This window comes from Typopeltis vanoorti, chromosome 22 (genome assembly GCF_054136105.1).
Source record: "Typopeltis vanoorti isolate ZY-2024b chromosome 22, IOZ_Tvanoo_1.0, whole genome shotgun sequence".
Classification (NCBI taxonomy): domain Eukaryota; kingdom Metazoa; phylum Arthropoda; class Arachnida; order Uropygi; family Thelyphonidae; genus Typopeltis; species Typopeltis vanoorti.
The window spans coordinates 33859720-33885789 of record NC_143570.1 but is presented as its reverse complement, the minus strand read 5'-3'; the positions used below and the strand labels follow the sequence as shown (position 1 = coordinate 33885789).

General features: G+C 35.8%; 1 protein-coding gene across 4 annotated transcripts in view; it reads right to left on the bottom strand.

Moving 5' to 3' along the window:
- Nucleotides 1-26070, bottom strand: part of LOC150094292 (protein kinase C-like 3) — a 289221-nt gene that overhangs the window by 26784 nt on the left and 236367 nt on the right. For 3 of the 4 annotated variants that reach the window (XM_090412158.1, XM_090412159.1, XM_090412161.1), the window contains 3 exons: nucleotides 24469-24558; nucleotides 20217-20308; nucleotides 13020-13104 (listed from right to left, as the gene is read on the bottom strand). In XM_090412158.1, the coding sequence (XP_090268284.1) occupies nucleotides 20234-20308; nucleotides 24469-24558 (165 nt within the window). In that variant the 3' untranslated portion in view covers nucleotides 13020-13104; nucleotides 20217-20233. The remainder of the gene's footprint in view (nucleotides 1-13019; nucleotides 13105-20216; nucleotides 20309-24468; nucleotides 24559-26070) is intronic. The other variant, XM_090412160.1, reaches the window with a different exon arrangement.

Here is a 26070-nt window from a genome sequence, read left to right as displayed (position 1 = left end):
AGAATCACAAAGAAATTTTGTCAAAACATATTGCATCACTTTACTCCACTCCATTCTGTGAATGTAGTGTAGCATTTCCTTTATGAGTGTTTTAGTAGTTATGTTTAGTAGATACTGAAATGATATCATAAAAATTATCCTTCTTACCTATTCACCTGATCTTTACTCTTGTGATTATTTAAATTTTAAGATCTCACTCAATCTAAATGAATTAAATTTAACTGCCTAACAAACTTCAGTGCGTGAGATTACTATAAGAAAAATTATTCTAGCAGATGTCTGGAGTGTTGTGGATAATGCTCATGATCAGACACTAGCTAGCCACATGCATTTCCAGATGGGTGGAGGACAGGATATTTTTAGATTTAAAAAGTAATTTTTTTAAACTTTTGTTTTAAAGGAGACAAGCATTACAAACAAAAGAAGCTATGGAAGCTTGTCCATAGCAGTTTTACAAATATCTATTTCTTATGCGGGATTAAACTGTAGTTATCTTTGGAAGTTGTATATAATGAAAGTATGATAAATAGGATTTTCATCAGCAAAAAGGCAAACTAGCCATCAGAATACATGCAATTGACAAGCATAATATACTATGCAAACAGGATTAACTGTCCTATCAGGTTTAATTAGGTTTCAAAGGAGCTGAGTTACTCTGTCATTACAGTCTGAGCCTAACATGCAAGAGAAAATGAGATGGGATTAAGGCTAATTTATACTCATATTCTGCCAATGCACTCGGATATTGTAAAATCTGAGAAATGGAGAGAATCATAAAAAAATAAAATAAAAAATTGAATGAAATTCCTCAGAGATAGTCCTGCAAGGATAATGAACTTGATTCAGTTCTTTTAGACTAATCAAAACTGTCATGATAAACATCAAAAAGGAACAACAAGGGCAATAATTTCTATATAAATTCTATTGGAGCTACACCAAAAATAAGCATATCAGTACTAATGCAGTGCCTTCTTCACAGAGCAGTCATAAGAACAATGTGATATGGGCTCTTTGGTTGACCAAGACTGGGCTCAGTTCTCATTAATGATGCCAGGAATTTTTATTATTATTTTCATTCTCAGATCTCCACAGAGGCAGACTTATTCTGGTAGGTCTTCACTGTCCACAGTCCCAATGACTTGAATTTGTTACGTGTTTCCATACTCACCATACTCTCAAGCAATGCATTCTGATCACCCATGATTCTCAAGCAAGGAAGCCTTTTGCTCACTTCCTTGCTCATTTGACTACAAGCATTGAATGTAGATTACCCATTTTCCAAGATGGAAGTTGCAGCTTTTTTTTTTTTTTTTTTTTTTAAGAAACTCAAAATTTTCATTCTGTAAATAGACAAACCTGAAAACATGGTCATGAACATCAGGGAAACAGCAGGTCTGATTGAAGTATGGTCTTGAATACAAGGAAGATTAACTGTGTGCAGTCTCATTACTTAAACCACCAGAACCTAGATTAGAGGGACTCCTGAGAATTAGAAACAGGAATCAGAGGTCATTGTTATTTTCTAGAATATGCTCTTAGTGAGAGCAACTACTGCAATTTCAGGAACATCATGTTGTCTTTATATACCAATGCTCAAGTGGTTTATGAATTTTCACAAACTGGTGGCAAACCATCATGTGGTACTAAACTCATGGCAGTGCATTCTGCTCGCCCATGACTTGTGTATTTTATTGTTTTAACTTTACAGAAAAACCACAGATGTTTGCACCTCTTGTTTAAACAATAACTTGCATGATCTTTGAACTCTCTTCATACCACTGAGATAGAAACTAGTATTGATAAAAGTATACTCTTTAGCCATCTAAGTAAACCATTACAACATATGTGGGGAGTAGTGAACCACTTTATCTCCAAAATGATGTCCAAAGTATAACTTGTATTCTAAATCTGGCCTCACTGGCCAAGCAGTTAACATACTCACTAAGCAACTAACATGCTATAGGTTTGAATCCAACTATGGGTATGGATATTTGTGATTGTCTTTAGGTAAGAGATGAAGTTCATTGTCTGCTCTTAACTCCGTGCTTAATGGAGGCGTTAAATGATGTGAACTAGTTCCATGTTTGGTCTCTAGAGCAGGCTTTCTGGTCTGTGTAAAAATAAATTAAAAATTAAAAAAAAAAAAAAAATTCCTTAGCCAGTTCATGTTACTGATATACTATAGGTTTATAACCTTTCATAGGTGGGGACACACACACATCATTACACCTGTTCACTGGGCATTCACAGATGCCATATGGTCACTCTGATTCTCGGTGATGTGCCACATCAGGCCTCGCCATGTAGTCCTGTTGTATGCTTTTCTAGAGGCTTCAACTCTCTGAACAGTCACTCTGCATACACCATCCATCCATCTCCTTGACAGTCTACCTCTTCCTCTTTTTCCAGGAACTTTACCTTCTATTACTGTTCTGAGAAGTCCTCCTTCCATCCTTTCAATGTGTCCAAAATATTTTAACTTTCTTCTATCAATATCCTTAAGGAGCCTTAAAGTTCTACTGATCGTTTCTAACACCCATTCATTTGTATGCCTTTAAGTATATGATATCCTCAACAGCTGTCTGTAACAATACATCTCAAAAGCAGCTATCCTTTTCTTATCTGACTTCTTTAGGTTCCAAGTCTCACATCCATGAGTCGCTGTTGAAAAAAACAACTGCATTCGAAATACTCAACTTAGTTCCCATGGAGATAGATCCATCCTTCAAGATTTTAGACAAGTCTCTGACTGTTGTTTTAGCCATTCCTAATCTTCATTCCTAATTCCTGTCTTGAGCTCATCCAATGCTTCACTCATGATGTCCTCAGCATATATACTAAACAAATGAAGAGAAAGTAAACATCCTTGCCTAACCCCCTTTCCAACCTGAAGCCTATCAGTTAATCCAAACCTGTTATTACCATGGCTTCTTGCTCCTTGTACAAGTTGGCTACCAACCTGATAATGTGTTGAGGAAAACCCATTCTTTTCATTATTTCCCACAGTTTCACATGCTGAACATAGTCAAAAGCTTTAGAGTAGTGTAAGGAACACATTACCAGAGGGAGTCTAAATTCTTTATATTTTTCTATGATCTGTGTAAGGCAAAGGATCTGATCTCTGGTGCCCTTACCTTTCCTAAAACCTGCTTGTTCCTTGGGCATCTCTGCCTCAATCCTATTTAGTATGATCTTCAATAAAATTTTTTTTGCATGAGATATTAAACTAATAGTTCTACAGTTTTTGCAAGCATTCATATCTCCCTTCTTACGCACTGGTATGAAAACCGACTTCTTCCAGTCTCTAGGCCATGATTCTGTCTCCCATAGCCTTGCAATCAATCTATGAAGCACTCTTATTTCTATTCCCTTGTGGCCTTAATCAACTCTGCTGGGATTTCATCTGCACCTGGAGTTTTATTGCCGTTAAACTGCTTAACTGCTCTTTCAACTTCATGCCTAAGTGGGGGGAGTTCCAAATCAGAATTTTCCTGGTGAGAAGGCTTCTCTAAATTTTCTTTATCCACTCTTTGTTCAGTTCCTTTCCATCTGTTTTTGATTTCCAATTCTTCTATTAGTAATGCTCTATTCCTGTCTTTGCTAACTTTTCTTTCCCATACTGCCATTTTAAATTAACTCTGCTTATAATCTTGAATAATAACACCATCAAGTTGTTTTCTGAGAGTAAAGATGCTAAATTAGGAAGAGTAATGTCAGGACATTTTGATATGTCGTCGTAAGGAATGGTTTTAAATGCTGTGACAAGTTCAAACATGTTTGAAAATCAGGCGCTCCTCACTTTGCATGTGGATTGTGCTATTAAGGCCAGCGTGCGCTGGCCTTGACTCAGCCAGTGGCTGATAGCCGCCTGCGGTTGTCGACACCTCTGAGCGCAAGTAAGTACGGAGGTATCTATTCTAGGAAACGTGCAGTCACAAGCAAGGTCAATGCAATGTGCTGCGGCCTGGCATGCCTGTAGTGTGCACTGTCACATTTTTGCAAATACAGCCTGCTGCAGCGATAGTGTGCACTTAGCTTTACATTGAATATGAGACTGATGATGCTCGACTCTAACCAAGGTGTTCCGTTAAAATTACAGGATTTGTGAAGTATTCCGTTGTAGGAAAAGTTTGAGAAACCCTGATATACAGTGATATTCTTTGACTTTGCAAAAGCATTTGATGAAATTACCACATGATAAGTTGGTATACAGGCTGCAGAGGATAGGAATAGATAGTATATTGGTTAGATGTATTGAAGATCGGCTCTCTGAATGATACCAGCAAGTTGCGTTTATGAATGAGCAGTGTCACAGAAAAGGAAGGTGACCAGTGGCATACCTCCAGGCTCTGTTCTTGGGACTCTACTGTTTAACTTGTTTGTTAGTGATAGTTCATGTGGATTGACTGGGGATCTTCTAATGTTTGCCAATAACGCAAAGTTAGGTAGAATTGTCAAGAGTGGTGCTGATGCTAATTCTCTACAGAAAGATTTGAATAGACTTAGCTTGGACAGATGAGTGGAGTTGCAGTTTAATGTTAATAAATGCAAAGTGTTACACTTCAGGAAGTGGATGAGATTCAAGATCTTGGAGTAACGGTGGACAGTGGACTGAAGTTCTGAGGACACATCATTCATGTTGCAAAGACTGCACATCATATAGCTGCTATGATAAAAAGTACATTGACACGTAGAGATAAGGAAGTTGGTGGTGCCTTTATATAAGACATTGGTCAGACCACATGGACTATTGTGCTCAAATTTGATTGCCTAGTTTTCATTGTGATGTGGAAACGCTAGAAAGGATCCAAAGGCGAATGACTAAAGTGATTTCAGGAATGGAATGTTTGTTATGGAGAATTTAGATTACAGAGGTTGGTGGATAGGAGGAAAAGAGGAGATATGATAGAAACCTTAAAATTAGTTAAGGGATTCTATCAGATTAATACAGAAGAAATTATAAAAAGAGTGGATGTAAGATGGGAAGAATGAGAGGCCATCCCTGGAAGTTGTATGAAGATGTGGTGAAGAAGGGTGTGAGTAGATTTTTTACATGGAGAGTTGTGAGTGGAATGCATTCCCTGAGTGCTTTGTGAATGGAGGTAATGTAAATAACTTCAAAGCTCATTATGATAGACATGTTACTGGTTGAGTGGGCCTCCCATGATGAGTCTTTTGTCTCCATGGAGGTTACCAAATAATATACAAAACTTTAGTGTAGTTAGTGATAAAGTTGTTTATGATATCTCCATGCCACTGGTCACCTTCCTTTTCTGAGACATGGCTCAATCATACACAACTTGCTGAAGTGCATCATTCAGAGAGCCAATCTCCAATCCATCTAACCAATATACTATCTATTCCTATCTTCTGCAGCTTGTACATCAACTTATCATGTGGTAATCTATCAAATACTTTTGCAAAGTCTAAGAATATTACTGTATATGATTCTCCCTTATCCAACATATTCGCCAAGTTATCATAAAACATAAGCAGATTGCTAAAACAAGACCTGCCCTTCATAAATTCATGCTGACCATCATAGAGAATCTTATGTTCAACAACCCAATCCTGTATTCTATTTCTAAACAATTTTTGCATACTTTGATCACAACTGCAGATGTAAAAAATGATCTATAATTGAAAACGTCTGTTCTTGAATCATGCTTGTAGACCGCAAGACTTTCATTAAATAATGGCCTGGTTGGCCGAGTAGATAGCATATCCATTCTCCAGCTAAAAGCCTATGGGTTTGAATCCCACCATAGGCATGGATGTTTGTGATTGTCTGTGGAAATATCAGTGGTGGCCAGCAATAGATGGCATTGATGTAGTTGTGTTAAGTTGATGATTGAATAGCAGAGACAGAGCTGTAGAGCAGATGCCCTCCCTGGAGGTGGCATAATAATAACCAGGACAAGGGCATGGGTAACTCTTTTGCACATTCTTTAAAAATATGTGGTCATATCTCATCCATTCCCATAGTCTTATTAACATCTAACACAAGAAACACTTGATTCACTTTTAATTCTTTCACCTTTAATTCTTTTAATTCTTGTCTTCCTTCTATATATTGCATAGCATCATTCACACCACTATGATATATACACTGGTGAAGTGTTCGTTAAATAATTTCACTATATTGTTTGCTATGGTTACTCTACTACCATAACTATCCACCAGCATCAACTTGCCATAATTATTTTTTCTCTTGCTTGCCACATAGCAGAAAAATTCTCTTGGATTAACTTTGACCTGATTTGGACAATCTCCTCTCATATTCTACTTTTTCAATCATGCTTGTCACTTTTCTGGCCTGCAGTTTATATTCTTCATGCATCTGTTCACTGCAAACCATCCTGTACTTCCTCCATAACTTCTTTTGTAACACTGCTTGCTTGATTTCACCATTCATCCATCTAACTCCTACTCAGGGGAAAATTCTCCATGCTTGCTGCGCAAGCTCATCAATTGAGAAAGAAGTAATATTTATTTGTTAATAAATGCATGCATTTATAAACATTCCATTTAGGCTTTTATTTTTGTAGACAGAAGACGTCTTAAGCTTGTGCGACAATAATTAAGCTTTGTGTTGTGTATCGAAGGCCGATGCTTGCTCATCTAGTCAAAGCTACCTTGGCTTGCTCGGTTGTAGGAACCTCCAGGTCTTCGCTGCAGCACTGTGATTTCATGTGCGTGCATAGCCATTTCTGCTCCCTTCACATCCACTTAAACAGAGGCCATACGCAGTCAAAGTAGCTCTAGCCAGTGAGCTTCAGCCAGCCTTTACAAGTGTGCGTGTTGCTGGGAAAAATTAAGTTACAACCAACTTTTTATGACAATGTTATTGACCAGTTCATAAAGAAGAACCATAGGGTAGAATTTGTATTCAAGTAGCTAAATTAAAAAAGATAGAATATCATTTGTAAAATAAATGTTGTCTTTTTATGATTAAATGTACATAAATTTCTAAATATACAGTTTTAAATGGTCAGTAATTCATTATTCCGTCAGTAATTCATTATTCATAATTCATTATTCCGCTAATCAGACTTCAATCACACCTCTCACTTCCTGAATGATAACAAGAGCAAGGGCAAATTTCAAGACCAGCATTCACCCCTGCTCCTACTCTATTTATTTGCTTAACTCTTGTGTTAGATACTGCCTTATTATTTTCCATGAAATGTCAACATGTTTTCTACGCAATTCATCAACCCAATGTATTGATGATAGTTGGCTATGGAGCTTCTGATAATCACCCACCTTATAGTTCCACACGACCTTGAAAACAACTTTTTGACTATCTTCCAAACCAATACCTCATGATCACTTTTACCAACAAGTGGTAGCTTTGATACCTCATTCTCAACCACACTCTGGGAGGATATCACCAAGTCTAACACTGATAAACCTCATTTGTGATCCATCGTGTTGATTCCATCACATGTTGCTTTAGATGGTTGTCCTGCAGAAACTCAACAAATTTACTCTCCATTCTAAAATCTCCCATTAGGATAATTTTCCTTGCCCAACTAATTTGTCTAAACATTTCACAATCAATACTCTCTGCGTTCAATGGTCTATAACAGCATCCTATTAGATATACTATTCTACTGATCTCAACAAATATTCACACCAAACAGCTTCAAACTCTTCACATGTACTACTATTTCCACTTCGACTCTTGAAGAATACAATTCCTCTACTACCATTAACAATACTCTCCCTCCTTTCTTCATCTTCCTATCCTTTCAGAAAATTCTATATATATCCTTCTCGTCTGTCCTAGGACTGGTTGAGTCCCCTCCTCATGAGGAGTTACTGGCATATTAATGCAGCCAGTTTGCCACTCCTCTGCTGCATCCCCTAAAGGTGACATTCATGACTGTAATCTGTGTGTGTTCATGGGGCCGGTTTGCCTGCTTGTGGGATGAAAAACCCTTCTGTCCATGCCCAAGACTGGCTAACTTGACTATGGCTGAGGAAGATCCTTGAGGTCCTCACATCTTTCATGCGAATCATACCTAGGACACTTGTTCTCCAGGCATATGGTTGCAAAGCACATAGCCACTAGGCTAACCGCGCAGACTTCGGAAAATTCTGAATCCCACTATTTCAAGCCCTGATAATATATCATCCTCAGTCAACCAAGTTTCACTTATGCCAATTATCTTTTAGTATACTGATTCAATCAATGCTACGCACTCAACCCTTTTATTTCTAATACTCCATACATTAGTATACAAGCATAACAATTCTCCACTCTTTGAGGCCATCCAATCAACAGAATCACTTTTTTTACATTTCTACTATAGTGCACTTCTTTCTTCATCCTGACCATCCCAGTTTCCCTTATCCTCATTTATATTCTTATCATCCCCACCGTTTTGCACTACATCACTTTGCTCTGCTTCCTCTCCTTTGTATCCATCCTCTTCCCATCCTTCAATAACTTGTTTCTCAACCCTTAGTGTTACTAATTTTGTATGAACCCTGCATACTCTTAGTAAATAACAATCAATACCAAATGACAAACCCATTCAAAGGCATTCCATCAGCTTTGAACTATTCTAACTTATATTCGAATTAATTCCATACATTCACAAATTGAACGCTCTCCACCTGACACAATATCACTGCTGTCATATCTGAGCAAGAAACTAACCACTTTCACAATGACACTATTATCCTTCACTTCCTGCAACGCCTTTAAATCCCTTTCCACATTCTTTGTCTTACTATTCAAGTCATTTGTGCCCACCACTACCACTAATTCTGATGTCTGTTCCTTCCTTCTATGCAAAGCATCTGATATTTGTTTTATTGTACCACCTGTAAAACATGTCTTGTGCACTTTATTTTTTACCATACCTTTAATGATCAAGTCACCATATAAAGCAACAGTGTCACAATTGGATACTTGTTTCTTCTTGTTAACTTCCTTGTCATTTACATTAGTTATGCTCTTCTTTAAATGTTTCCTCCTCCATATTTAACTTGACTCTTAGTTTTCATTAATTCTTGACTGTGCTCTTCCACGTCACTTCTATTATTACTGTTGCAAGCACTTCCATCCATTTTCTGATTATTCCTGGTATCACCGTTCTCATTTTTGGAACTTCCTAGCCTTTCATCACACTTCTCGCATACTATAATATGTTCCTTTTTATCATTCGATTCTAAAATCCATAAATCTTGAACGTTTATGGACATACATAAAACAATTGTCGCATCTTATCCACTGCGAAAAATCCAGGGTAAGACTCAATCTTCAAGTTGAGACCTTCTACACTGCTGGGGTACACTTCTTTGCTGCCACCACTGTTGCCATTTTTGTAACATTAACTAGCACTTCCACATTAATCAAGATAACAGCCGAAGTGAACACACACTTTGAAATACCACAGCATTTGTTTCGAGACCAATTTTATTTGAGTTATGTGGCAACCACTGTTAGCTAACCTACTTGAAAATATATTCACACTTTCAATTTGATATATCAATAGTTTGTTCTGAATGGTGAATAAGGTTACATAAGTGCTTTGCACGATGTAAACAACGATCACCGTATATACTGGAGTTGTTCCGTTTTCTCTCTCTCTCCCTTTTGTTTTCCTTTATTTATGTTTTGTGCTTCAGTTTTATTAGTCTAATTTTGATTTAACATCTTTTTTACATTTTTTATTTTATAGAAATTTCTAACCGTTAAAATGTGGAAATTTTTGAAGAGAAAAAATTCAGACAATTCTGAAGAGGCTAGTGATGAAGAATTAGAATCTCATACCGAATTTCAAAACACAAATACAAAAAAGGTTTGTCTTTACAATGAAAATTACTTATCAATGGGCTTTACATTGACTGGTGATCCAGATTGTTCTCTTCCACTGTGTCTTGTCTGTGGCAAACAACTTTCAAATACAGCAGTGGCTCCAGCAAAATTGAAAAGACATTTCACGAAAAATCACAATGATATGGAAAATAAAAGTGCTGATTATTTTAAAACACTATTGCAATCTCAAAAGAAACAGAGTGCAGTTTTTATGAATAAATTCAGTGTCAGTGAAAAGGCTCAGGAAGCAAGTTATTTGGTAGCAGAAATTATTGCACAGAAAAGGAAAAGTCACACAGTTGGTCAGAACCTAATAATGCCAGCATGTAAAATTATAGTGGGTAAAATGTTGGGACAAGATGCAGTACGAGAAATTGAACATATTCCACTTTAAGATCTTACCAATAACTGTTACATTGCAGCTTTTGTAAGATTTGTTAATGAGGGTGAAATTCATGAAAACTTTCTCTGTTGTTTTTTACCATACCTTTAATGATCAAGTCACCATATAAAGCAACAGTGTCACAATTGGATACTTGCTTCTTTAAATGTTGTTTCCTCCTCCATACATTTAGCTTGACTCTTAATTTTCATTAATTCTTGACTGTGCTCTTCCACATCACTTCTATTATTACTGTTGCAAGCACTTCCATCCATTTTCTGATTATTCCTGGTATCACTGTTCTCATTTTTGGAACTTCCTAGCCTTTCATCGCACTTCTCACATACTATAATATGTTCCTTTTTATCATTCAATCTAAAACTCCATAAATCTTGAACGTTTATGGACATACATAAAACAATTGTCGCATCTTATCCACTGCGAAAAATCCAGGGTAAGACTCAATCTTCAAGTTGAGACCTTCTACACTGCTGGGGTACACTTCTTTGCTGTCACCACTGTTGCCATTTTTGTAACATTAACTAGCACTTCCACATTAATCAAGATAACAGCCGAAGTGAACGCACTTTGAAATACCACAGTACAATGGTTATATCCAATCTATCACACAAAAGCACTATTATACAAATCTATATAATATACTTTAGGAAAAAAAAAACACTTCTCGTAACACCGTTCAAATACACTGCTACTTCTCATTGTGATTTTCATTTTCTGGAATATGTTCTAGTCAGTTTGTATGTGCTTTAACTAATGGTAATTTTTCAACTGGGTAACCTATTTATTATTAAATGATAATTATAATTGACTTTTTATGTAGAATGTTAAACAGTACATAAAATGTCAATGCATATGGAAGGGAAACTATGTAGAATTAATGGTCATCATGTTGGAGGTTTAATGGAATATTTACAGCACTAGAAAAGGATTTAAACTAATTTTAATGCTTCCTGTATTTCATCTCAGTTGCTGAGACATCCTCAGGGTTTACAAATACCTCTTGTAACACACCCACAAAGACAACACAATACTAAACGAAACATGTGGATGACTCTAAAGTCCTAAAAGTGGTGCTTCCTCTATGGGTGTTTGTAGGTTGCCTAGGACAAGGTGGGAGCTGTGACAATTATTGTTTCCCAAATTTTGGGAAGTTTTATGCATCCATGTTTATTTAAATTCGGTTGATTTCTGAGTGCTGCTGTAGATTCTAAAATCAGTCTTTCCTTTTTGAATTTACTATGGTGGATTATATTTGTTTTCACCAAGCAAAGAAAACTGATCTTGTGGAACTTAGCCACAGGATCCTATGAGGAAACACAAAAATTCTTCACATAAATCCTTTTAAATTTGAGAGACTCTTCAAACAATGTTATGAAGCTTTTTGCAATTAACCAGCCTTATTGGAATAATGGTCTAAAAATTACTAAATTCTGGGAAATAGTGACTTTAAACTCTTATTCAATTCTAATATATATTCAAATACTTAACCAAGAGGCTTTTTTTTTCCTTGATGTTGTTGGTTGTGATTTTTTGGTATGTATATGGTTTTATGTATATGGTTATATATTTAGACTCTATATATTTTATTTATACACACACATGTATATATTCCCAGGTTGATTTATTTGGTATGTATGTATCTATCTATATGCAAATATCTTATTATTATTCAATAAGTCTCCAGATTCCATGGAGTCTCAAGACTCATTGTGGGAGATCTAAACTAACTATTATACACACAAAACCTATCACACCTCTCCTTTAACTCATTCACTCTCAGGGAACTCACAACTAATTCTAGCATTCTATTCCACTTGTTCACCACTCTCCATGCTAAAACTAGTCTGCACAATCCCCCACTACTAACCATACTCTTACACAACTTCCATGGATGACCCCTAGTTCTCTGACTATTTGTCATATATTGAAAATTTTCCTTTGCATCAATCTTATAAAACCCCTTTAATATCTTAAAAGTTTCGATCATGTTCTCTCTTCTCTACCATCTCCTGGTCCTCAAGAAATCCAGGTGACCAAATCTGTGCACAGTAGTTAGTCAAGAAGCAGCTGAATCAGCCTTATAAAGCAGGATAATAAATTTCCTATCTTTACTTGTTAGCATATTTTGCAACATCCAACCATCGGTTCCCCATTACTCCTTAAATCCCTAGGCTCATCAATTAAAGAGTAGTGACCCTAGTACAAAACTGTGAGCCCCCCCCCCCCCACACGCTAGTCCTTGGTGTTTGTCTCGAGACCCCCATTCATGCTACCAGCTTCACATCCATTCCCATTTGCTCTGACGTTTGTAATAGTTTTCCATGTAGTATTCTGTCAAATGCTTTTGCAAAGTCCAGCAGTATCATGGTGTAGCCATTTCCTTTATCTAATTATACTGTCACTCTATTATAAAATATAAGTAAGTTTATTTTTCACTTGGTTTATCCAAGTGTGAGCAAACAAAGTTTGCACCTGAAAATATCTTCAGGACTGGGGTAAAGTAGTACAACACCGGGCAACTCGTAGCAAAGGTGGTCGAAACTAGTCTGGGTAGTGGCTCTTCCCTTAATGCATAACATTATACATATCTGCAAGGAGATGTGTTTTGCATTATGGGAGATACTGAGATAGGAGTGATGTTAGCTTGGTTCACCTTTGCTACAGTGTTGTACTACCTTACCCCAGTCCTGAAGATATTTTCAGGCGCAAACTTTGTTTGCTCACACTTGGATAAAGGATTAAACTAAATTTAAAATGTAAGTAAATTACTAAGACAGGATCTACCTTTTACAAAATAAAGCTGCCCCACCAGGGTGACCACTCAGGAAAAATATTTAGTACCAACTTATGCAGGAAAAAGGTACTAGATCTGAAAAAAAAAGTACTAAATTTTTATTTGCTTTCGTTTCATTCACTCTATTTAGGGCATTTTACAGTATTAGTACCTTATTATCAGAGATGAATGCAATGTAAAACCGCTAAATTAACACGTATGACAGATATGAAAAACAAAAGTCAAACTCACCTCACTGTAGTCATCTGTGAATCCAAGAACTGCAGTTGTCAATCATCATAGCAGAAGTCTCAATTGTAACTCTCGTTCTTAACGTGTGTATTAATTTTCCATATAATTTTTGTCTCCTTTTAGTGTTTAAAATAATGTAACATTAAATTTTCAGTTATTTAATATGCTATTTACATACTATGGGAGTTCTCATACACAAGAAAAACACTGGAAGTATTTATTCATTATTTTTTAACAGATTTTGCTAAATTAATTAACTCTTCAGAAATAGTGAAGTCTGTAGCTGATGAATGTTTCAATTTTTCTTTTGTCAAAAGGAGTTCATTCATCAAGGGAGTTTGTAGTTGATTTCTTAGTTTATTTTCCCTGCTGAAAATATTCTTTCAGTTGCTGCTGATGAAGGCACAGTACAGCTTTAACTAATGTTGTTAAATTAGGAAAAATTTTTCTCCTACAGCACTTTTCATTTCAAAAACTTTATTCCAAAACACCATGAATACTTGAACTTTATTCAATGTTTTACAGTCTTCAAAGTTGCTGTTCCTTATATACATTTTCTATGTCTAAAAACTGACCATTGTCGGCTGGATTTCTCTTTTTAGTGGGGTCCAAATTACGCTTTGCATCAATAAAAATTGGTTATTCATATTAAAATATTTAATTTTTCCACTTGTTTTCATTGTTGTAATGATCTTATAACACCAAGAAATATTTGAATAGTGAAGAATATATTTTCATTGGCTAATACCAGTTGGATTGCGTGAGTATGGGATCAGGGAGAAAGAGAAAGTTAGCGAACAGTAAGAAGGAGATAAAAAAAAGAAAAAAGAAAAATCATGCTTGTGTCACTGAAAGTGACATATGGGGAGGTGGGAGAAGCGAAAAATATTAAATGCATATGTCTAACTCTCATCTTGTTATTTTAATTATTATTATTATTCGGAAGGAAGAAAGTACTAGATCTGTTGGTGAACGTACTAGAACACTAAAAATTTATAAAAAGTACTAGATGTGGTCACCCTGCTGTCCACCATAGATTATCATATTTCTATCCACCCAGTGCTGGATTTTACCTTTAACCAACTTTTCCAATACTTTCACAACCACTTGTGAGATATTAAGTGGACTGTTATTTGCTACTTCTGTCTGGGAGCCATCTTACACTCTTTCTACTCCCTTGAAACCTTGCTAGAGGCGCTGAGACTTAGATTGAAGAAGAACTTCATCTGAGGCAATGCCAATTCTCTTCCACATTCATGTAGCACACGGGCTTACATGACATCTGGTCCCACTGCTGTATTCATATCAAGATTTTTCAATACACAGAGCACCTACTGTTTATCTACCTTAATTCTGACATATCAGCTACTACAAAATCTCCACCTGGATGATACACCTTTGCAAAGTGATCACTAAGCAACTCAACTATTCCTTTTGCCTCTCTCACCTTCCTGCCATCAGTATTGATTGAAGTCATTTCCATAGTAATTTTTCCTCTTATTTTCTACATAATAAAAAACTTTCTTGGATTTACTTCAGGCTGCTTAGCTAATTTTTTCTCATCATGTGATTTGGCCTTTCTTACCATACCAGTCACCCTTCGTGCTTGCACTCTGCCCTTCAGCGATGTTTGTTGATAACTGTGTTAATGACTATTTCACAGTCACCATGAGTTCATAATAGTATCATGTGACTGGCAGGAGAGCAGCAAAACATAAAATCTGTAATCTCTGTTTATTTCTCTCTTGGCTCATGTAGTGGTCTATTCTCTTTGTGGGTGCTCACTCTGATGGTGTGAGGAGATACTCATCATGAAATATTAGTGGTCTTTACTAAATTTCTTTTTTTTTAAATGTAATTTACATATATAGTCATTTAATCTTTACTGAAAGTAATTTTGTTATCCAATCAGAATGTGTAGTAAACAGAAGAGGATTTTGTATACTTTAAGTTTCAAATTTAACTGCTGGTAGGAAGAAATCATCTTTTGATCTTGTCAAAACAATAAAATATTTTCCTCCTAAATCTGCCTTCTGAAACCTTGATGCATATTATGGTCTCTGGAAATTACAATATGTACAAAAACTCTGTTGCACAGTTGTGAATACATGAATTTGGACCATGTCTAAAATATGAGACATATTTTATAATAGCTTTTCAACTGTAAGATTACCCCCTACGCCCAGAAAATAAACTATCCAGAGAACACACACATAAATTGAGAGATGGAAGAAACTATGGGGACTTGTTTAACTGCTCTATCATTACCAAAATTTAGTTTATTTAAGTTATAGCAGGCTGCTAAAAAAAACTGGATGTGATATATATATATATATATATATATATATTAATGGGCTTGGATGCACAACACATAACTTTTCCTAGCCAACTGTCAACTCTACCTTCATGTGGTACAGCCTGTTCCAACAAAAGGAGCTCTGGCGACCAACTCATGGCAGTATACCCATCCCATCTGGACTTGAGGTGGGTATATAAGCCAGCATGGTGATTATGGCGAAAATCTCTGAAGGTTGCTTCATCTTTTACAACTATGATAGTACAACAAAAAAAATGGTCCTAATTCTCTGGAGGCTAGATTGTTATTAGTCAAGGCAGTGGCCAGTTCATGAAGGCAGAAGGTGCGAAGAATCCCTGGAGATACAGGCAGAGCTAGCATTTAATACTGACCTTGACTACATATAATGGACAATCCATTTCCTATGGCTCAAGATTTCTTGAACTAGAGGATGAATTGGTGAAATTAACTGTAGCATTGTTGGATTAAGAGAAGTACGGAGAAAGGGGGGAGAAGACATTATAGAACTACATAGTGGACACCTTTTCTACTGTTCTACAAGGATGGAGACGATGAGTGGTGTAGAGGTATAGGATTTATTATTAATTAGAAACTAAAGAATAGAGATCAAAAGTTCCTTAGATAAAGTGGCAAAGCAAATGATCCAGCTATCCGAGAGATATCAATTACAACTCATCCAGGTATCACCTACCACAAGTTATGATGATGATGAAGTCGAATCTTTTTACAAAGAAATATATATAACACCTGACTAATAAAGGAAAACCAAGTTTAAAATGATTATGGAAGACTTCAATGCAAGGATTGGTTAACAACAAAAAGATCAAACATCATAAAATGTCCCTGAACACACAATTAGAAAGATGGAAAATGATAATGAAATCAAGTAAAATCAATACAAGAATTCAGAACAACTGTGAAGCATTCCAGATAGAAATCAAAAACCATTTCTCACCACTAGAAAAAATTTAAAAGAAGAAGAACAAAATTGTTTGCAGGTTTTTCATGGTGATGAGGATATGTTAGAAAGGGTTCAAAGAAGACTCGCAAAGGTGGTAACTGGTCTTTGGAATGTGGAGTACATTAACAGATCGAAAGAAAATAACTTGCAAATCCTCATAAATAACAGGAGGGATATTGTTCAGACATATAAGTTGGCCATGGGCTGTTACCTGGTCAACATAATAATAATAAAATGATATCAATTAATAGGAGAATTGCCAAATTGCTCACAGAAGTAGCCACAACTTGGAAAAAAGCTTTCAGAAAAGATTAAAGTTCTCATGCAGAAACACAGAAATATTATTATCATATGGGCACCTCCATGGAGTCCGAAGACTCATTGTGGGAGACCCAATCTATCATACCTCTCCTTGAACTCATAAAGACAAAGCACTCACAAATGACTCTGGCAACCCATTCCACTCATTCACTACTCTCCGGGCAAAAAATCTAGTCCTCATACCGCTACTAACTACACCTTTATTTAACTTCCAGGGATGACCCCTTGTTCTGGCATCTCTAGTCAACTGCTGAAACATTTCCCCTGCATCTATCTTATAAAATCCTTTAAGCAACTTAAATGTTTCTATCATTCTTCTCTTTTTCTCCTGTCAACCAACTTCTTCAATCCACATGCCTTCAATCTATCCTGATAGGGAACATTCCACTGGCTACTCACCATCTCGGTCACTCATCCCTAAATCCTCTCCACCACTTCTTCATCCCCCAAGAAACCCAGGGGACCAGACCTGAACACAGTAATCCAGATGTGGACATATCAAGGCCTTATAAAGAAAAATGACAACTTCCTTATCTCTACATGCTAATGTGTTCTTCAATAGCCAAATAATTTTATGGGCTACCTTAGCAATATGTCCTCTAAACTTTAACTGTCTGTCTACCACCACCCCTAAATCTCTAGCTTCATCTATTTCCTTGAGCACAACGTCATTAATGTGATACATGCTTGTAATTTATTTTTCTCAAGATGCATAACTTTATATTTCTTGACATTAAACTGACACCTATTAACTGTTGCCCATACTAACAGCCTATTTAAATCATCCTGCAACAAACTCTCCACATTGCTTTGATTAACTATTACTCTAACTAATTTTGCATCATCAGCAAACAACTGAATATTTCCTTTCAGGTTATTTTCTATATCATTTATGTACAAATTAATAGCCCAGCACTGAACCTTGTGGCACACCACTAGTCACCTGTTTTTGCCTCCATATACCACTTTTTGAAAAGGACAGAATTTTGCCTTTGCAAAATCCAGCTAAATCACGTATAGCCATTTCCTTTATCCCACTCAGCTGAACACAGAAAATCTACCATCTGCAGCTGAGTAAACTGAATTTTTGCAAAACTGTACAGAAATGTATTACAATACCCGCACCCTGTGCAACACCTGGTATTAACTGGGAAATGGAGGGAAGCAAACAATTCCCCTTAAAGATTATTGTGGCAAAGTTACTAAAATAAGAAGGACATTTTGAAGATTGTAGAAGATCTTCTATGGAAAACTATTATTATTACATGACACCTCCAAGGAGTCCAAAGACTCATCGAGGGAGGGCACCCAATCCACAACTCTCCATCTCCACCAACTACAGCAAACTACGACTACCACTGTGATCATCTACACTACCACCACTAGTACTTTCACAGACAATCACAAAATCATTGTGAAAATGATTTTGTGATTGTCTTTTGGTTGGAGAGTGGATATGGTAACCATTCAGATTATCATCGGCAAAGATGATAATGGTACAGTAAAAATCAAACTTAAGGAAAAAAGCACCATCAATCCTGCAAGAGGAAGTTACCCATGAAAAATCAACCAAGTAAATGATTATCAAAAAAATCAACCAAGTAAAAGCCCCAGGAGATGATAATATTACTGCAGACATCTTAAAAATGCTGGTCCGGAGGTGGGGACAGTACTTGTCCAACTATTTAGTAAATATCTTAATGAATGCCAAATTCCCATGGAGTGGAACAATGCTACGGTGATTCTTTTATATACAAGGAAATACAGATGAGATGAAAAAAAAGTATAAGACTTATAAGAGTCTTACCTGTAATTTACAAATGAGATGAAAAAGAGTATAGACTTATCAACCTCTTACCTGTAATTTACAAAGTGTTCACAGAAGCTGTGTCAAACCACCTGGAGAAAGTACTGTCCTTTGCTCAGCCACATATGAATAAGTAGGTTTCAAAAGTGGTTTCAGCACTATAGATCACATACAAGAACTAACAGATAGGTCCAACAAATACAGATGCCCTCTCTGCTTGGCATTCAGTGACTATGAGAAAGCATTTGATTCCATAAGAATATTGGCAGTCATTAACTCCCTGAAGGCTTGCTCCATAGATGACAACCACATTAGAATTATCACCAACCTCTATAAGTATGCAAGCAGCATTCCAGCTTTTTGAAGACAGAAAGCCAGTCAAAAGTGAGAATGGAGGATGCCTCCACATAATCCTTTCCAAATTCATTGCTAGAAAAAAACTGCAGAGTGTTTTGCTAGCAATGAATTAGGAAGGAAAAGGAATTAAAATTAATGAAGACCACCTTAGCCATCTACATTTTGCTGATGACATTGTTATTTTTGCAAATACTCTATCTGAATTAAAAAATTATTCAAGAACTAGCACACAAAACATTAAGAAATGGGACTGAAGATGAACTTGGAGAAGACTAAAGTAACGTACAACAAGTTCACAGATAAATCAGATATACAGTATATACGCTGAGGATGTAATACTAAAAATCTACTTAGGTCAAAAGATTACAAATTATGGCAGAATCCAGGGTGAAACAGACAGATGTGTGAAACTGGCATGAAGTGCATCTGGTAAAAACAATATCTTTCGGAGCACCCTACCCTTATATCTAGAGAGAGAGAGAGAGAAAGATGTTTAACCAGTGTATCCTATCAATTCTTACCTATTGTTCAGTGACTTATACCCTTACCCAGAGAGACATTTACTTTAGAGACATCTAAAGGCTGGAGACCACTCAGAGATGTGTGATGGGAATTACAAGAAGAAACAAGAAATCGAATACGTGAATATGAGAAATGAAAAGAATCGAAGACATTATTCGTGTGAAAACCCTAAAATGGAAATCGGCAGGCCACATTGCTAAAAAATTTGATGAATGACGGATTACAAAAATAATAAACTGGACCCCTTGCCCCAGAGACTATAAAAGACTCAGAGGACAACTATTTAATCAATGGAGGGATGAAATTAGGAAACACGTTGAAGTGGCATGGAAATAAGCAGCCCAGGACAATATATATATATATCATCATTCATTCTCATTCAACTGTTAGATGATGATGATATATATATATATATATATAAACAATCAACAATGCCTTATATTGAATCCACTGATAAACAATGCATCACATTTCTAGATTTCTGCAATACATGCTTTATTGCAGGAACAGAACAAAGAGTTGAGCAACTGAAGACAAGTCTGCAAGTGCAGTGAGAGAGAAATACTTTAACATGTTTTTTATAATACTTTGGCCATTATCATAACATAGTTTTGGTGTATATTTACACACACACACACACCCATATATAATATATATATATCAGATGTTACCAGAGCATATTCTTTATTCATGGAGGAACCTCTTTCACATTAGCAACAGGTACTGGTAAACATATGCCAGTTGAAATTTTTTTTCTTCCCGCCTGAAAGAAAGAAGCAAAAAAATTCTATCTATATAATTTTAGAAAAATTTTCTAAAATAATGTATAGTTTTAGATTAGGTATTTATTTTTCAGATTAGATTAGATAATCATTAGATACTCATACACAAGATTTGATCAAAAATTGAGAATGAAGTGATAACTACTATGCTTACTCCATCTGCTTCCACCCTCTCTCTGAAAAACAGATGTATTAAAATTACATTTAAATGCAGTTTCTTTTTTTTTTAATGATAATCCTTAGCCTACCCTTGTTAAAGTTAAGTAACAAGGGTAGGCTAAGGATTTTTCAATACTCATAATTTTCATGCTAAGAACAACTGTTTTTAGCCTAATTCTTAAATCCATGTTAAAATAAAACTGGTGTGAATGCTGATTACTAAACTGCATATTTGATGTTCTATATTTAACTGGCTGTTTCACTAAAATTTTTACTAATAACTAAAATTTGTCCTTGTTCTATAGGTTTATTAGTAAGAATTTGATTCATGTTTTCTATTTTCCACTCACAAAAGACTAACTTATTCCTACATTTATTTTTTATTTTTAGTACTGTTGTTGAGTTAGATAATTTAGGAACCATGCTCTTGGAGACCAAATGTGGCCTTTTTTTAAGCAGGATAGTGGTTTTACACCAGGTAGTGAATGGCCATGATACCACTGCCTTGGAAAACTCCAGCAATATCATGGCACGGCCATTTCCCTTATCTAACTTTGCTGTCACTCTAATATGAAATGTGAGTAAATTACTAAGGTAGGGCCTATCTTTTACAAAGCTGTGCTGCCCATTACAGAGTATCATATCCCTATTCACCCACTGCTGGATTTTACCTTTAACCAACTTTTCCAATATTTTAACTACCACTCTTGAGATATTAATTGGTCTGTAATTTGCTACTTCTGTCTTCGAGCCACCTTTATGTAATAAAACTATCTTATCCTTTTTCCACTTCATTGGAACCTTTCCAGAGCTAAGAACAACTTCATTAGAAGCACTGCCAATTCTCTTGCACATTCACATAGCACACAGGCTTACATGTCATCCAGTCCCACTACTGTATTCATATCAATATTGAAGTAGATGAACAGGAGGATCCAGGATCTCCATCTGGATGATCACCTTTGCAAAGGGATCACTCAGCAACTCAACTATTTCTTTTGCCTTTTTCACCTTCTTGCCATCAGATTTGATTAAAGTCATTCTTCCATAATCATTTTTTCTTTTACCTGCTATATAATAGAAAAACTCTTTTGTATTTACTTCGTTCTCAGCTAATTTTCTCTCATCATGTAATTTGGCCTTTCTTACCATACTAGTCACCCTTCTTGCTTGCATTTGTACTGTTCATGAGTATGCTGATCACCTTTTTCTTTATATTCTCTTTACAATATTTTTTTCTTTTGTTTTGCTGCTCCTGTTTAATATCACTACTCATCCATTTAACCTCTAATTGGTTTATCCTCCTCAGCTTGAATATGCAATCTGATACTGCTTCTCTCAAACAATCCTGATATTTCCCATGTACTGCTGACATTTCTTCCTTGTAGCCTCTCAAGCCATGGCATTGCTCCAAGATGCTTCCTAATCTGTCATAATTACCAACTTTATAGTTCAACATAAACTCTTTCTTGACAAAGAATTCCACATGCTTAGCAACTTTCCAGAAGAAGAATGCATCGTCTCTCTCCCCAGTTGGATGCAGAGTGTACTTTGGTTATGGATATATCTTCTGATGCTATTACCAGAACCTGACTCTCAAACCCCTGGTCCCCTCTATGACATGCTGCTTTGAGTAATTATCCCTTAACAACTGTATAAATTCCATTTCCATGTTATTGTAACTTCTTTCCTCCCTCCAAATTATGTCTCCATAGTTGAAGTCCCCCATAATAATTGCTGTTGCTAATTTTCAATAAATCATTGCTGTCTTGCACTTGGTTACTTTGAAACCAAATTAATGATCTGATAGGGTAGTTAATCCTATCTGTAATTATCTGACTATGACACACCATGTAGCCTAACACATAAGGGAAAATAGGATCCTTTCTACTATTTTCTTAGGCTTGCTCATGGAGTTAAAGATTCGTCACAGAGATCTATATTAACCATTATTCAAAAAATACATATCATCCTTCTTGAGTGTACTTGCAATATACATTAAACCTTTGCAACTGCCACCCATTAATAATTTCCAGGGGTGATTCCTTTTTCTTTCCCTAACCGCCACGTACTGAAAAGTCTTCCATATCAAAACCTATAAAATCACTTTACTAACTTATTTATATGAATCTATCATATTCCCTCTTTTCTGTCTATTGACTAGTATTTGCAACTCACAGACTTTGTCTTCATAAAGAATATTCCACAGACCTGTCACAGTCAGTCACCACTGGGTCTCTCCACCATCTACTCATCCCCAAGAAATCCAGGGAGACCAGATCTGTGTGCAGTAATACACATTTAATAAAATTAAAACCCTATAAAGAGGAACAACAACCTCCATATCCATGCTTGTCAATGTGTTCTTCAGTGACTTGATGAGTTCTTTTGGCCATCTTTGCAATATGCTCTCTAAACATCAACTTCTTGTCTCACCATCACCCCCCCAGTCTCACAAATTTACTGTAGTCTGGTTCCTTCAATGTAGTAAGCAGCTTGTGATCCCTTCTTGCCAAAGTGCAATCCTTTGTACATTACCAACCTATTTAAGAAACTCTACTATAGCTCTTCATAGACTATCACTCTTCCTTGGTTTTGTGTCATCAGCAAACAATTGGATATTTCCCCTTAAATCGTTTCCTATATATCACTGATATACAAATTAAATTAAAGCAGCAACCAAAGTAAAGAGCCCTGCAGTGCATCACTAGTCCACCCATCTTCTCCTGGATTTACTTCCCCCCCATATATTATTCTTTGATATCTGTCCAACAGTTACCCTCTTATCCATATATTACGAGCATCAAATCTGACCCCGTCAGAGTTCCACATGATCAATGCCTTTGCAAACCCCAGCAGTATCACTGTGTACCCACTTCCTTTATCTAAATGAGTTGCCACTTTATTATAAAAAGTGAGCAATTACTTAGCAAGGTCCACAGTTCACAAATCCATGATACCCTGCCCACACCAACAGGTTATGATAATCTTGTCCAACTATTTCTCAAGTTTGCACTTTACCAACTTAACCACTGTTCCTGAGATACTGATTGGTCTGTAATTTTTTACTCCTGTCTTGGAGCCACCTTTATGCAATTAGCTGTTTTGCCATCTTTCCATACCGTTCCAGAGCTAAGACTTCAATTAAACATCTTGGTCAAAAGGGCTGCCAATTTTCCTGCACATTTTTGTAATACATGGGCTTGAAACTGCATCGCATCTACTCCATATTCCATATTTGCATTAAGGTTCTATAATATCTAAGCACCTCCAATTTATCTCCTCTATTCTCACATCAGTGTCAAACTGTCATTGCAATATTTTTTTCATGTGGATGGTACACTCTTACAAAATGATCACTGAGTAACTATTTTGTCTGTTTCTGTTACCTCCCAAACATCATTGCTTATTAAAGTTATCTCATACTTGTTCTTCCTTTTATTTGCCACATACAAACCCTTTGGGATCTTTTTTTAGCCTGCTCAGCTAGCTTCCTCTCATAATCTGTTTTTGACCTTCTAAAAATTTCTGTGCTTTGTATTGCTGCTTAGTAAGAAAGTAAGTAGAATTATTATTATATTTTTAACTGTTCACATATGACGTGCCTCCTCTTTTACCCTGAATCAGTTCCATAAAAATACGTACAGCTAAAAGGGATTTTTATTTACAAAAAATAAATAAAAATAAATGATTTTATAGTACTTATATTAAAGAAATGTTTCAGTTACAATGAAAAAGAAAACGAGCACCTTTATAAAGTACAGTTTTAGCCTTTATCAGCTTTAAACTGTTGCAATTTTTATTTTTATTTTAACTTGTTTGTCATAATTCCAGTTCACATTATGAGTTGTCTCGCTCATAGAATTACTGAGAATAATTTTCACTATCGATCTTCTGAGTCATATAAAAATAAAATTTTACAACACAGCTAGCAAATTCTCCAGTTCTGTTGTATTAATTTTAAAATTTTATAATGATTTACCTCTTTCAAAGAAAGATTCTCTTGCAAGAAAGGATGTAATCTGAGTTGTCTGTATCCAAATAATCCTGAACCAAGTCTCTGTCTAGGATCCTAAAGACAAAAATAATGAATATTATTATAATTATTGTTATTAACTGATGTTCATGAGCCTAAGAGACTCATTGGAGTAGTTCTCACTCAAATAGCAACATATCTGTCATATTGTACCTTAAATTTAATCTCACTTTCTCTATCCACATTCAAAATCATTCTGGATAGATTCCATTTGGCAATCACACACCATGTAAATATATCTATTATCATCATCCTTTGCACACTTATAAAATTTTTATAAATGGCCTTTTGTTTTCACCACTAACGATATAATTTCTTTAATTTCTTTGAAAGTATATTTTTCACTCGGTTAGAATATAATAAATTTGGATACAATATATTATTTAGATACAATATATATTTGGATACAATATATATTACAATATATTAAATTCGAAACTAGTCTGGGTAGTGGCCCTTCCCTTAATGCATAACATTAGACATATCCGCAAGGAGATGTGTTTTGCATTATGGGAGATACTGAGATAGTAGCGATGTTAGCTTGCTCCACCTTTGCAAGGAGTTGCCTGGTGTTGTACCACCTTACCTCAGTCCTGAAGATACTTTGAGGCACAAACTTTGTTTGCTCACACTTGGATAAAGGATTAAACTAAATTTATTTCATTTCTTTCTTCACCAATTTAATTCCTATATACTGTGGTCTGCAATTTACATTTCTTCAACTACTCCCTTTAACAAGCATTTCAAAATATAATGATATTTTGTTAGTTACTCATCTCTTGATCGAGATTCTGCACAACACTAAAACCAGGTCATCAAATCTGCACATAGTATTATACATACGATGTAATCAGGGTAGAAGAACACTGGAAAAATTATTATTATTATTAAGCCTCCATAGCTCAGTCATTATAAATGAAGTCCTTTGGTTGGAAAGATCTGGGTTCGATTCCTGCCCATGACGTGAGGAATCTCTATCTGGTCACTTTCGACTAAAGATGAGTTAACCAGTCTCATATGGAGGTAGAGGATTTTTTCTCACAGAAACTCAGGTTTTACATCCCTCAGAACATGGTGTTTATTTTTTAACGGTATATATTAGAACACAGAATAATAAGTAAATAATTATTTATTAACTTATTGCTGATATTTTCAGAGCATCTTCAGAGCACAAAAACACAGTTTGTCACAATACGCGAGACTATAACAACATGGTGTAATCAACGGACTAGTTAAACAAAATTGTAGCAGCAACACAAAGACTACGGTCCTGATTTTGGCGCCCTCTATCTGAAAAAAAAAATTGCAGCTATCAGACAAGACTAGAGTCCTAAACAGAGAAAAAACCGGTACTAGTTTTTTCTTAAGATGACTGTCTCCCAGATTTTAGGCAAATTTATACAGCCATATTTGTTGAGATTTGGAGTGTGTTTCAGGGCTTCTGTTGCCTCTAAGAACAATCTCTCCGACTTGTGAGAGCTTCTGTGCAGTACTTTTGTGTTCTTCCAGTTGATCCTCTGTGCAGGGGTATCCAGAGCATGGTCTGCT